The sequence below is a fragment of the Lampetra planeri genome, chromosome 15 (assembly GCF_965212315.1).
Source record: "Lampetra planeri chromosome 15, kcLamPlan1.2.h2, whole genome shotgun sequence".
Lineage (NCBI taxonomy): Eukaryota > Metazoa > Chordata > Hyperoartia > Petromyzontiformes > Petromyzontidae > Lampetra > Lampetra planeri.
In genome coordinates this window covers 6,548,570-6,563,883 of record NC_136121.1, presented here as the reverse complement: position 1 = coordinate 6,563,883, position 15,314 = coordinate 6,548,570, and the positions used below count along the sequence as shown (strand labels likewise).

The window sequence follows — 15,314 nt, the reverse complement described above, 5'->3', positions numbered from 1 at the left end:
GTTAGTTGTGTTTGCCCACGAAAGATTGATTCTCACGCTCGCGATGCATGCGCCGTAATTGGATCGTCCATGTAAGAATCGATCATTTAATGTCAATTTCAAGCACACGTTATGCAAATATGACACAATTAAAGTTATGTTCAAGGAAGACGACACAAAAACAACTGACCAACATGAATTTCAAGCTTCATTAATGACGAAAAAGACTTTAAGGTTGAGATCATGTGTGCACCATTATATTGCATCACACTCCAACACTTTCATATGGTGAAAAATCAAGGCAATGACATCAGGCACTACAATTGTGCATCTGAATGTGTAGAAAAAAAATGTCCCTTCTCCCGCGAAGGTATTTGATATATGCATTTGGATGACATCTATCCTGATATCCTTCACCCACATTATCTACAATGTGAAGCTGACGTCAAACGTAAGCTCCGACCGCGACATTTGTGTCGCACAATTCAGATCGCTGGCTCGTATCATTCTTTTGTAAAATAAAATAAGAACGCCACTTCATGCTACAGGATCAAAAAAAGGAGAAATGCTGCCAGTTTATTCAACGGCGGCATGCGGCAGCACGAGAAGCGATTAGCAGGAGAGGCATCGATGAAGGCACCAGCACATGGCATGCACTGAGCGTGGAAGAGCGGGGGCCAAAAACACCACCCTCTAGAGCCAGGGGTCGGCGTCCAAATGAACATGAGGCTTTTTTTTCGAATTCGATATTTAAAAAAAAAACTCAATTTCAAGAACGGCAATGCACGTGAATGAGAGACGGTGGTTGTCTCTAATAGATAACGGTCGCGAAGCAAAGTCCTTCGTAAGCCGCACGCGGCTACGGGGCCCCAGGTTGACGACCCGCCGCTCCAGAGCGACTCTCCGTAGCTCGCTCGAATGCAGGCCCTTGCGCCGTCGGCGACTGAGCGAAGGTAACTGCGTGGGCTGCCCCCTTCCCACGATCATTTCCGACCGGAGGATTCGTCATTGACCGTCGCGGCTCGATGCCGTTCCCACTTCCCGCAGAAAGCGCCAGCGTGAGGGCTTGTGCCTGCTGCTGGTGGCGGACAGGCTGCGGCAGCCGGTGGGGGCCGTTCCCAGCCGGGACGGCACGCAGCGCCTCTTCATCCTGGAGCGCGAGGGTGTGGTGCGCGTGCTGGCGCCGCGAACGGGCATCTCCTCCGAGCCCTTCATGGACCTGCACAAGGTGGTGCAGAGCGGGAACAAGGTGAGGTGCACGCACGCACCGGGCGGAGCAACACTGCGAGTGGCCTCCTGTGAACTGTGATGGGTTAGAGGGAGGCAACCGGGGGCTCCATATTCTTAGGGGTTTTTTTTCGGTAAAGTCACGTAGGTAAAAATTAAAATTAATAAAAGTAAAATAGAAATAAAATCCATTTCAGCCAGGTCTGCCAGGGTTGGAGGCATGGAAAATAGTTTGGGGAACGGGCTTACCGTGTCCGGTGTACCTCTGGCTAATACTGTGGCTATGACAATTTATATATTTTTTTATCTATCTTGAAAATGCATTTCTTTCAAACAGTTTTTGGTGTTTTTTTATTGTTTAATATTTTTATTATTTTATTATTTTCCCTCTACGTGACTTTACCGGAAGAACCAAAAATATGAATCCCTGCAGTCACGAAAGCTTTAAATCAAAAGTTTTTGGTGTGTTTAGTTTGTTGTCCTTCCCCCGCACCTCCAATTGGTATGGTTGGCTACGTACGGTGCGAAAGGAGTTCAACATACACGTGTACACACGATAGCGTTCACCTGCTACTAACTCCAGTGGACGTAGCGAGCCAGAAAATATTCAGTGAGAAATGAAGCCGCGAAGGGGAGAGGTGCCACTCAGCCAAGCCGGGGCAGCGCCAATGAAAGACGTCACCGTCCTCTGATTGGTGGTTCGAAGGCAGGGTGTGTGCATCGTCAAACAAGCAGCACCACTATTGACTCGGTGAAGGAAATTCCACATTCATATGGCAGGGAAGAAGCTCATTCATTGGATAGCCACTGTAAAGACGGGCTACATTAGCCCTGGACAGTAACATGAACGTGTAACCTTTCGATTGTGAGTCACTGTAACAATGCCACATGACCAGAAGAGTCAATGTAAAGGGTCACTAAATAGCCACTTATTGCCACGTGTAAAACGATACTGCTCGTGTATCTGATAGTATCAGTGGCATTGATTCTCCTCTGGATAATGAGGTATTAGTGAACCCTTCTAGATCTCATTGGTGACTCCAAGGTGATGGGGATGAAGGTCCGGAATATCCATTGCCACGATGAGATTGATGCCACCAAATGTGGCTGGTTGCAGTAATATTTATATAAGTAATATTCACTCAACCTAGAAAATACTGTATGGCATATATTAAAGGCCATTTGCAAGCAGGAAATTGGATGGCTTGCCCGTTAACATGTTTATTGCGTTTTGATTTAAAGCTTTCGTGACTGCAGGGATTCATATTATTGGTTCTTTCGGTAAAGTCACGTATAAGGGAAACAATAAAATAATAAAATTATAAAACAATTAAATTATCACGACGTTTCGATTGCAACACAAGCAATCATCATCAGGTGTGAAAACCACAGCAAACATTTTTTGAAAAAAGTGGCGATTTTTTCTTAACGTTGAGAAAAAAACGCCACTTTTTTCAAAATTTTCTTGCTGTGGTTTTCACACCTGATGACGATTGCTTGTGTTGCAATCGAAACGTCGTGATAATTTAATTGTTTTATATTTTTATTATTTTATTGTTTCCCTTCTACGTGACTTTACCGAAAGAACCAAGAATACGTTTATTACGTATTTATATTTTATGCAAACCAGGTGACAGCCTAATAAGACCAAAAGTATTCTTAGGTTTTTTCGGTAAAGTCACGTAGGTAAAACATCAAAATTAATGAAAATAAAATAAAATAAAAACAAAAATCACGACGTTTCGGAGGCAAGCAACCAGTGAAACGAGAATTAACTTTCTACAGCAGCAATTATGGGATACATGAAGATATTTTGTGGAAGAAAAAAAACATTTCACATCATGGTGATTCGAGACGAAATCTTGGAGGTTGGCGAGCAAAATGCAAAAAAATGAATGGATAAATAATATAATCAAAGTTCTCTTTGTTTACCTCCTGACACTCAGGGCTCCCCAGAGAGAACGCCGGCATAATAATAATCGCCTCGTGCCAGCGTGTGCCCTATTCCTTATGGGCCATTACTTTTCAGGGTTTGACACGAAATGTTCCTGCACATAAATTGGACAGCGTTTGGCCAAACCCCCAACCGCAGACAAGACAATGTGAGATGAATGTCGGGGCATAATTTGTATGCTAATCTCTGCGCCCCACAGTTAACAGCCAGATAACATCTTGTGATCATTGCTGCACGATAGGGTGGGTGGGTGTGTGTATATATAGAAGCACTCTTCATTATTGCGATACGATTGTACCATTCTTTATATATTGTACGAAGCTCCTGGAACCCATTAAAATTATCCGCGCGCACGTGGCGATTATATTTTGTTGATAATGTGCAAAGCAGGGAATTCTAATTCAATAACTCTGTGTGTCTGACTGTGATTCCAACTTGATTGAAATCCGGTCCTCATGTGTTAGCCCATATATGTGCGAGACATAGTGAGTAATACACAATAATAACTGATGATGTTCAAGGGTAGCCAGCTGAAACGTTCATCAATCAAACATTCTTCCGGAAACATCCTGGAAAAGGCTGGTTGGCTCAAAATGTTGAGTTATTTCTTTATTTAGTTATGGTAAAAAAAAATCACATTTAATTATGGGTTTTTTACATTAACTAAAGTAGAAACTTGCATTAAGTTGCGTACTAATGATTAACATAATTGGTGTTTTTTAATAGTGTAAGATTACCCAGGTCACAACCGTATGACAAAAGCTATACTTGAGTTTTTACATTGAGCATTCACTTAGTTATTAAACCCGCTACGGTACCTTCAATTAAAATGAAATCTATGAAGGCAAATTTATTATCTTAAAGCATTTGGTAGAGTTCATAAAGTGAAACTCTGACCTCGTTATATACCGTAGGCCCAGCCCATGTCCATAAGAGGCATTCCATGCTCTTTAAGTCGTACATCATCCCCCTGTAGATTCTATGGGATGGGCTCGCTGCTGCGTGTCTTGATCTTCCAAAGTCAGGTCAAGACCCTTCAATAAAAAGAAGTCTCGCGTGATGTGGCAGCGAACATGCAGAGTTGGCACACAGTCCCCTCTCAATGCATATTGTCTTCAGAAAACCCAAGTGGTTTACCCATCGCACAGGTCAAGGGTCAAACAGTGGCGTGGTACGCCGCACACGTCCGCACTCGTTTGTTGAGGTCTAAAAATACAATTCTGCATTAATGTGTAGGGGTGGTGCAGTGCATAGGCTGTGTCTGTCTCTCAAGCTCACCTAACAACCACAACAACAACCATCCACCACTAAGTGACAGTGCGGTCACCGTAGTGGTCAATGCCAGACTGGGTGCTCTTGTGAGTCCATGTGAAGTGTCGAAGGTTTGATTGCAGGAGTGCACGATACAGACCCAGGTGTTATGGGTTAACTGACTGAGATGGCTGGCAGATTTACCACCTGCTTTCCCTTCTGCACCACCTTGCAGTGTTATAGCCACCTGATGAACTGCTGATTGTTGTGAGCATCCCTCCTCCACCGCCCTTTGTGACTGGAGGTAAGGCCCACTGAGCTATACAGCTCTTTTTCAGAAGCGACCAGGCGACAAATGATAGCTCAATAAAGTGGCTTATCACGTGGAAAATAATTTATAGCAATAGCCAAATACTCTAAACGTACGTTGATTCTAAATGTGGGGGTAAAACCAGAGAACCTGGAGAAAGAAATCCACACGACTACAGGGAGAACATGCAAACTCCAAATATACAGGCGTCAACGGTCGGGATCGAACCCACGGCCTCCGCTATGCCAGGCGAGGTAGTCAACGTCTCCTGGCCACCGTGGCGAGACGTTCGATCTTCAGCCGCCTTCGCACTCAGCTCTCACGTCTTCACGTGGCTCAGCCTGACACGACTTCTCTTGCCGCTCCACCCACTGTGTCTCCCTGCGTCATAATCGCCGTGCTGATTTGCGCACACTCTAACTTAATTGCCGGCGAATTGCCATTGCAAGACACAGAAGGGCCGCCCTGTGTCAAATCATGTTCTGTTTATCAAATTTAAGTGTTGTGATTTTCTTGTTAATTGGTGATTCGTAAGACAATAGCTTGTTTCATGGTCTGCAGGGTTGTTTTAGCATTACTTGTCCGCTCAATCTGTTTCTGAGGGCCAGTTTATGTACCGTTTAGATGAGGCACGACCACACCCACCTTCACATAAAAGTCACGTAACACTACAAGTACGACAACAGGGCATGGCTGAGTGTATTGAGACATTAATCATCGTCAACAATGATCTATCCACTGCTGAGTGAAGGCTTCGCCAAGCAGTGATCGATGGTGGACTGGCATCAATATGTAAATTATTAGGCGGAAGACAGCAGGTTGAACTGCATGTCGAAAGCTGACATTAAAAATAAGAAACATTTTAAGACTTTGATCATTTACCATGCCTTTCTCAAACAAAAATTCTGACCGCCACTCAGATGTGCAGGATATGTTTCAAGGTAGGTCTAATTAATAAAGCATGTGCGTTGTATTTTTCCAGATAAGAATTGTGCATTCACCAAATGAGTTGGACCATGTATGAAAGCCAAAGCAGCGGCTATTTATTTCACCGAACGCACACGACACATGATGAAAGCCACGCGTTAAAGCTTCATTATCGCTGCATTGTTATTCGTATATTTTTTATAACAGGTAACACAACAAGGCGTGCGCATGTCCTGGCTGGTGATATATAACTGATCGTGCGCGGGCGAAAACCAATTTGGACCAAAATGTAGCTCCGTGCCCCTGGCGAGCTCCTCTGCTAATGCCGTGGGGGAGTCGTTCATCATCGGCATTGCGGTAAAGAAAGCAGCCTTCGCTAAATCGCCCACAGTTGCGTCCTAGCCTCGGCGCAAACGATCGCGCTCTCATCCCCAGCGCCGCCTGCTTTGTATGCACGCCGCACGCCGGCTGCGCTGAGCCCCGTAGGATTTACTGCTTCCTCTAAAACAGATATAACGCCTGTCCCGTTAACGCTTTTAGGCGTGCCTGGCATGAGCAGTGCCACCACGCCAAGGGCCCCGAGTTTATACCTCCCCGCATCGTTTCCCCAACCGGCGTAGCCAGCGGCCTCCAGATATCTGAACCGGCCAGCTAGCCCGATGCCACCGCTGAAGAGTCACTCGAGAAAATCGTTTTCATCCCGCCGTACGTGTTGTCATTATTTTTTGAGATTTTAATTACGAGTAATATTTTGGGATTTTTTTTTTCTTCTTTCTAAATGCGCTTTAGTAACAGCCCGAAGGTAAAGAGTTAAAGTCGCATGGTGTGAAAGACGGAAGAAGCTTTAAAAATAAATGAATTTTTCATGTTTTCCTGCAGCTAATGCTATGGGGGCTCTCTAGCTGCAGGCGGTACCAGGTGATATTTTTTTTACAAAATCAAGGGACTGAAATAATTTGATGGGCTTATGGTTTAGTTATGAGCTAAAGTACAATGAACTGCTTTGGAAAGTGCCTTAAAGGATAATTAAAACCGTTATTCCCGTATCGTTCCGTAAATGTCCAGTCTTAAATAATGAGTACATGCTTTGCAAGAAGAAAGCTTCAGCCTCGTCTAATTTGCTTTTAATCAAACGCTCGTGCTCACCACAGCAGAATCTGCAATGTTGTTCTGCAGAGAGTGGCTCGAATCTGGGCGTCCTGTTGGTACAGCACATCGATATTGTTTCTAGATTTGAAGTTTTCGTGACTGCAAGAATCCATACTCTTCGGTTTTATTCGGTAAAGTCACGTAGGTACACACCAGAGGTGTGGACTCGAGTCATGCGACTTGGACTCGAGTCAGACTCGAGTCATGATTTTGATGACTTCAGACTCGACTTGGACTTGCCTCATCTTTGACTCGACTTGACTCGGGACTCGAGAGCAAAGACTTGAGACTTACTTGTGACTTGCACAACAATGACTTTGTCCCACCTCAGAGGTGTGGACTCGGGTCATGCGACTTGGACTCGAGTCAGACTCGAGTCATGATTTTGATGACTTCAGACTCGACTTGGACTTGCCTCATCTTTGACTCGACTTGACTCGGGACTCGAGAGCAAAGACTTGAGACTTACTTGTGACTTGCACAACAATGACTTTGTCCCACCTCTGGTACACACCCTCCTCAGCTATATAAACCCGCGTTAGAGCCATCTTTTTGACATATTTCAGCAACTGTCTTCGCTGTGTTTGTCCCCACCTGATGACGGACGCTTGTGTTGCGCCCGAAACGTCGTGATTTCATCTTCTTGGTTCTTTCGGTAAAGTCACGAAGAAGGGAAGTAATAAAATAATAAAAATAAAACATAATAAAACAATTCTCACGACGTTTCGGCCACAACGCAAGCAGCCGTCCTCGAGACCTGGTTTTCACCTGAGGACGGCTGCTTGCGTTGTGGCCAAAACGTCATGAGAATTGTTTTATTATGTTTTATTTTTATTATTTTATTACTTCCCTTCTACGTGACTTTACCGAAAGAACCAAGAAGATGAATCCCTGCAGTCACGAAAGCTTTAAATCGAAATCGTGATTTCATTTAGTTGTTTTTTTTCATTTTTTTTTTATTATACATTGATATCGTGTCAGTAAACCACTGCTCTGCGGTGTCATTGCCAAGTTGATCATCCTGCACTTGCAGCGATAAACTCGCCGAGGTCACACACCCTCCGTTGCATTTCGGTGCCCTGATTGAGTGAACTTCAACACTAAAACAAGATCATTGCGATTTAAAGCTTTCGTGACTGCAGGGATTCATCTTCTTGGTTCTTTCGGTAAAGTCACGTAGAATGGAAATAATAAAATAATAAAAATAAAACATAATTAAACAATTCTCACGACGTTTCGGCCACAACGCAAGCAGCCGTCCTCAGGTGAAGAACAGGTCATTCCGACTCTGTCTTCTCGACAGACCTGTTCTTCACCTGAGGACGGCTGCTTGCGTTGTGGCCGAAACGTCGTGAGAATTATTTTATTATGTTTTATTTTTATCATTTTATTATTTCCATTCTACGTGACTTTACCGAAAGAACCAAGAAGATGATCATTGCAATAAAATGCAAAAAAGGCAAGTCAACAAATGAGGGCAGAAAATAACCGAACGGGTTAATGAACACGTTTAACTTCTCGCTCAGAATACACACACAGCATCCCTCCCAAGCACTAGGAGGCAGTTATCGTTGACTCGGCCCAGCAGACTGCTGGAGCTGGCCATGGCCGCTGTGTATGGTGCAAAGTCACCCGCTGCATTCTGAATTGCGTTGCTGTGAACCTCTGTGTCTGTTTTGTACAGCGCCTTGTGATCACCGGTTCAGATGCGCTTTAAAAGGGTTAATTATTATTTTTAAAATCTATACAGTACTCCATATGCCACTGTGCATGATGATATACAGACACTTTTAAATCAGCTTCATGGTGAATATCGTGTGTTTGCAAATCTTCCTTCTGCAAATATTTTATTTTTACTGGTGGTGTAGTAGACGCCAGATATAATTACACTTCTCGTGATCAAGTGGCGCTGTGCTTCTATGTGAGGAAGTGGGGTTGTATCAGAAGTTGCCCTTCATCTTTCTCCAACCAGTGCAATGCAATGATATGTGGATTATATATAAATAAAAAAACTCAACACATTCATCAGTTATCCTATGGCCTTAAAATGCATAGCACACGATGAAGGGCTATGAAGATGTTTCATCGAGAAGGACCATTGCCTAAAACGTTGCCTGTTATATATTGTTTTCCTTTTTAGGCCAGTGTTCGTGACGAATGTGTGTGATGATGAATGTGAGGTTGTTTTTCGTGTGTTAATTGCGCTTTGTGCACCACTGTCAACGTAGTACCACCAAAACATGCGTCGCTTACATAAAACCTGTGTTTGTATAAGGTGTGCATACATCTGGCTTCCACGGTGATGTGCACTCATTAATTCCTGTATATAAACGTCCTTCACCCTCCAATTTAAGGTTGCCAACATCAATTTCCGCTGTCAGTTACAAATTGGCCATTGTTCTGGCTGAACGTTCGCTCCAAAGAGTGACGACGGCAAAGAGGTGCAAACTTATCCCTTTCGTCTTTTTACAAAGTGTGAATTTTTTTTTCTTCCTGGCATCGAAACATAAAAAAAAAAATGTTCCCGTGTTTGCGTATAAGTCGCGACAGCCGGCATGAAATGAATGCCACACGGCCATGAACGCTGGCGTGCGTGCGCGCTGTGACGAACAGCTGCTGGACGAGAGGGGTCTCCTCAGCCTGGTGTTCCACCCCGGGTTCCAGCGCAATGGGAAAGTCTACGTGTCCTACACCACGAACCGCGCCGGCGGTGGAATGGGGCCTCACGACCACATCCTACGCGTCTCCGAATTCACGCTGTCGAGGTAAAGCGCCGACCTTTTTTTTTTGCCCTCGTTTTATATGCCAATCAAAGACGTTATGCAATGTGGATTCGTTTTTTTTGCTATGTTATTATTATTATTATAGCTTGCGCGTTTGACAGTGGGATTCGTAGAGTTGGTGATCACAGATTTGAATCGGTTAGTTGGACTGTTAGCTTCCCTGGGGTGGGGAGCAGGGGTGGAACAGTAGGGGGGGGGGAGCAGGGGAGTAGGGGGGCCAGTACTGTCAAGCGACGCACCGGGAACTCTGAATCCATTGCCAATCGAATGTCACAGAGACAATACAGGGAAGCGGCCAACATGTAAATCATTACACCGCGTGGGTGTTGTTCGGTCATAAAAAAACATGTTGACTCCCTCTTGTATTGATGTACGAAAAAACACATGCTGGATTACTGACAATTCCCTGCTGAAACATTTACATCAAAGGGTGTCTGATGATGCAATTAGCATTTTCAAAGTCTTAATGACCTGCAGCATAACATACAAATAATACAATTACATTTTTGAATGAAATGACAACTATTACATCACATGCTTGAACAGCCAGCATTGTTCCTGGCAAGTTGTTTAGTGCCGCTGATCACAGAGTAATTCAGCTGGAGCTCTCTGTGTCCCCTAGTTTAAAGAAAAAAAAATCATATTAAAGAAATTTGTTCTGGAATAAATGAAAAAAGTAAAACAAAATCCAATGCGTCTACTCTGCCTGGCCTCGAACATCAATCCTGAAATGTTCTCATCGGGGAAAAATATATATATATATATAAAGGTGGAGCCCTGCGAACGGCTACCCACGTCCCTATTGGGCACAATGACTCTCACTCGAGGGAGTTCTTGATAGCCTCTCGAACGTATCTTGGCCACTGGCCAGGTGGATGTACCCACACGTTACCCCACCACTCGAAAAAGATGGAGATGAGCAGGGGAGAGGGGGGGGGGTGAATTTAAACTACCGCACCTGGAGATCGAATAGAACCGGTAACCTCTGGATTGCAAGTCCAATGTGCAAACCATTATGCCATGGCAGCATCTTAAATAAAATAAAAATGTAATTCTCCATATTTTGATTTCGACTCTGCATGGCACTGCCTCTTCACGCTACATTATACTTTCCATTTTCACGGTTATATTTATTCTGCTGTTCATTATTTATTTGCCAGAATGCACAACTTGGATGAAACACCCCATTTACAGTATGAAGAATGCTGCCAGTGGCAATGATGCCCTCATGGAGGGCATGCATGGTGCAACTATAAAATGTATTCCAAAAAATGCATCACACATCATTGCATCACCTTTTTGTTAAATCAAGTCCCATCGCCATATAAAGGAAATTGGAAAACTCCACATACATCCCTTGAGGCATTTCCAGAACCGCATAAGATTAACTTGGTGAAAATATTCACACTTGGCGCTTTTTTTAATCAAGGGATCAAAGGTCACGGGTCATTCATAGCTCATCATAATCATCATCACCATGAGTTCAACCCCGATGAAGCTTGGAAAGCTGGCTGGAGTTCAAAAGAACTCGCAAACACCTTGTGAAATTACCCAACGCAGAAGATCCCTGGTTTTGATCTTCCACAAAGCTCATGGTCCACCCTAAGCCGCATCCGCACAAACCATGGCAGATGCGGATACACCTGACGCACAAATGGAAAATGAAAAACTCTCCGGTAGTGTGCGACTTTAGTCATCCAGATCAGACAAAACAATATGTTACGATGCATTACCCGATCCACAAATACAGGGATACACGACTGCTCTTGTTATGGTTGTCTGCCTTGAGCACCTGAATGTGACATTGCAGCTGTTGATCTGCGTCTACATCAGCCGTACGAAAGAATAATAAGAAGATAATCACCATGGATCCCAGTTCGGTTTCCTGTCCGATTGAGCCCGCACTCTGTATGACTACAGCGCTGTGACTGACAGACTGACTCACTACAGACTGACTCACTACAGACTGACTCACTACAGACTGACTCAGTACAGACTGACTCACTACACACTGACTCACTACACACTGACTCACTACAGACTGACTCACTACAGACTGACTCACTACAGACTGACTCACTACACACTGACTCACTACAGTGCTGTGACTGACAGACTCACTACAGACTGACTCACTACAGACTGACTCACTACAGACTGACTCACTACAGACTGACTCACTACAGACAGACTCACTACAGTGCTGTCACTGACAGACTGACTCACTACAGACTGACTCACTCACTACAGACTGACTCACTACAGACTGACTCACTACAGACTGGCTCACTACAGACTGACTCAGTACAGACTGACTCACTACAGACTGACTCACTACACACTGACTCAGTACAGACTGACTCACTACAGACTGGCTCACTACAGACTGACTCACTACAGACTGACTCACTACAGACTGACTCACTACAGGCTGGCTCACTACACACTGACTCACTACAGACTGACTCACTACAGACTGACTCACTACAGACTTACTCACTACAGACTGGCTCACTACACACTGACTCACTACACACTGACTCACTACAGACTGACTCACTACAGACTGACTCACTACACACTGACTCACTACAGACTGACTCACTACAGACTGACTCACTACACACTGACTCACTACAGACTGACTCACTACAGACTGACTCACTACAAACTGGCTCACTACAGACTGACTCACTACAAACTGGCTCACTACAGACTGACTCACTACAGACTGACCCACTACAGACTGACTCACTACAGACTGACTCACTACAGACTGACTCACTACAAACTGGCTCACTACAGACTGACTCACTACAGACTGACTCACTACAGACTGACTCACTACAGACTGACTCACTACAGCGCTGTGACTGACAGACTGACTCACCGTCACTTGGTTAATCGTCACCATCATCGTTGTACATTCTTAGACAAACACTTAACGAAGATCACGAGAACGTTATTAAGTGTCCATATTATTCTCTTAAAATCGTGCTGATCCACAAAATGCAAGCAGCGAGTGCTACAGAGATCTATATATACGTTTACGTAGGCACGTGGCCTCTGCCCTATTTGCTGTTGACCTGCCCATTCTCTAAGCTGCCTGTCACTCTGCCGTGACCACCCCCAGCCTGTTGAAGTGGTGGCAGCCCTGTCACTCCTCGTCACGCGAGAGTGACAGGCGTGCGCGTGAAGTCTTTATTCGCACCCTGCCGACGACGCCCCCCCCCCAACTATGAATCTGACAGCGAACACTCTGGATATGAACCAAAAATGCTTTTATGCACTTTCCACACTTATGTTGATCTCCGTTGGATCCCCGTGTTACAGCACATTGCAATAAATCCGTCAATATTTAACCAAGCAGAAGCTTGTCAAGAATCGCCAAAAATATAGCTGAGAAGCATTTTTTAAAATATGTATATTTTTATTCAGTTGTGGATCATTTCTGTACTTAAAAATTTTGAGCAATGCCATGGGCACAAAGCCTACTCTGTGTATTGCACACAAAGCCCGTATCCACTGTCGTCTAGATATGCGTACCGGGCGGTATATCTGCCACCGCAACTTGAAAAAGTTCCCTACGTTTCCATTCAGATGCTGGCACCGACTAAGGCCAGTGATGGTTTGTCAGTGGCTTAAGTGAGAGCCAGAAATCCTAGTGGCGGCGCGGCCACAAGATTTCAACAGCAGGAAAAGTGTACGGCCAGCACATCCACGCCGCCTGCATCGATCGGAGCCAATAAATTGCCATTTTTCGACGTTTTGGCAATCACAGAGAGGGCCTTAATGGAATGGCTTTTCGCTGGCTGTGTCGCGACACCAGCCTTTTGCGGCTGTTGAAGCTCCACCCCGTAACCAGAACCCGCTGCCTACAACTACTTCCAGTTACCAAAGTAAATTGAATTCCGGAAGAACCATCGGCACCAGCGTCAAGAGAATGTGACGGATCGTTAACGGTGTGCAGTTTACCCGGCGATGGGTTTTTTTTCTCTTTCTGGGAATTTCAAACGGGGGTTTTTAGAGATTGCGCTGAACGTAAGGCCATTGATGTCAATAATTGAAACTCCCCGACGTGGCCTTAACCCATTTAGCTGCATGAGCATGCGCGTACTTGAGTGTAACTACGTACCATCTATTTTGACCTCAGTTATAAAGTAGTGTGAGTGTGCAATAGGCCAGATTCACATGCTGACAAGGCGACTAGAAAACATAACTTTTTGTGATTTGTCCCTTTGTTGTTAATGGAAATAGGGCATTTGCACCAAAAATAACACCACATAATTAGCATTCCATCAGATGTGAATTTGGCCGAGTGACCAATAAACAGTGACAACGATACTGTATTTAAACGGTAACGTTTAATTTTCTTGAGCAAGCTAATGCATGCCATTCTATATCGTTCAAAACTCATTACCTAATAAATTGATAAAGGTACAAAATGTACATTCGTAAATAAGAGCGCCTATCAAGATGCGTGCAAGCAAACAGTGTGTAACAGAGAAATCCCATCACTCAGTGATCCTCACGTATTGCTTCATTTTTTCCTCATACGAGGACTTTGAATGTCTTCCCGTAGTGGTCTAACCGAATTCCTCGCCTCCCAACCCTGAAGTGATCTAGAATTCCGGCACAGCCCCCTCACCCTGTCTGTAATAAACGAGACACCTTCATCCTCATCCTCGACAGATCTTGCCACTTCGCTCCTGATTCAATCCCGAATGGACTTGCAAAGGTCACATTCACGGTCTACAACTTAATTCTAGATTTGAAGCTTTCGTGACTGCAAGGATTCATATTCTTAGGGTTTTTTCGGTAAAGTCACGTAGGTAAAAATTTTAAATTAAAATTAATAAAAGTTAATAATTTTAAGTTATTTTATCTACGTGGTATACAACTTCCCCTGCCCACACTGATACCGAGACCCTCAGCGGCGGTGCGGGCCTAACCTAGCTTCGTCCTCTCCTTCTTCTCTGCTTTCTTCTCTCAAGGTCTGTTTCTCTCTCTCTCTCTCTTCTCTTAACTCTCCGTGTGAATTACTTTCGTTCGCATCTTTACATTACTCTCTCCTTGATTCCCCCCCCCCCCCCGCACCTCCGATTAACACGGTTGGCTACGTACGGCGTGAAAGAGGTTAACCGTACACAATGCTCTACTTTCCTTCTCTGCCGGGATAGCCAGCCCGCTACTCATCAGCTGCTCCCTAAATACATTTTATTATTGCGATGCACATTTCCCCTCATTCGTGTGGCGTCTACAGACGTGGTCACAATTTGGATGCTCCAGAAACCAAAAGTTGCACCACACTGCATTGGACGGTGCACCTTGCACTTCTCATTAGGGGCCGTCCATAAATGACGTCACGCACCCGGGGGGGTGGGGTCAGACATTTGTGACGATGCGTGACGATGGGGGGGGGGGGGTTGAGAAATGTGACGTCACATCAAAATGCGCAACTTTAAATAAATATGGACAACACGTTCTACTTAATTAAATATACTTCGTAATAAATGTTTTCTCCTACAACATCAGAGTGCAGCGCCACATTAAATACACACTACAATGACAATAGTTTAAAGCGATTTGAAGCACGTTTTATTTTTTGGTGGGGGGGGCAGGGAAGCAGAGCTTTGTGACGTCATCTTTGAGGGGGGCGTCTGACTTTTTGTGACGCCGTGTGACGAGGGGGGGGGGGTCAAAAATCGTCAAAAATCGCGTGACGTCATTTATA

General features: G+C 44.6%; 1 protein-coding gene across 2 annotated transcripts in view; it reads left to right on the top strand.

Moving 5' to 3' along the window:
- The window catches only part of HHIP (hedgehog interacting protein), a 154,062-nt gene that overhangs the window by 39,208 nt on the left and 99,540 nt on the right, over positions 1-15,314 (top strand). For both annotated transcript variants that reach the window (XM_078600888.1, XM_078600887.1), the window contains exons 5-6: positions 1,027-1,228; positions 9,411-9,562. In XM_078600888.1, coding sequence (XP_078457014.1) covers positions 1,027-1,228; positions 9,411-9,562 — 354 coding nt within the window. The remainder of the gene's footprint in view (positions 1-1,026; positions 1,229-9,410; positions 9,563-15,314) is intronic.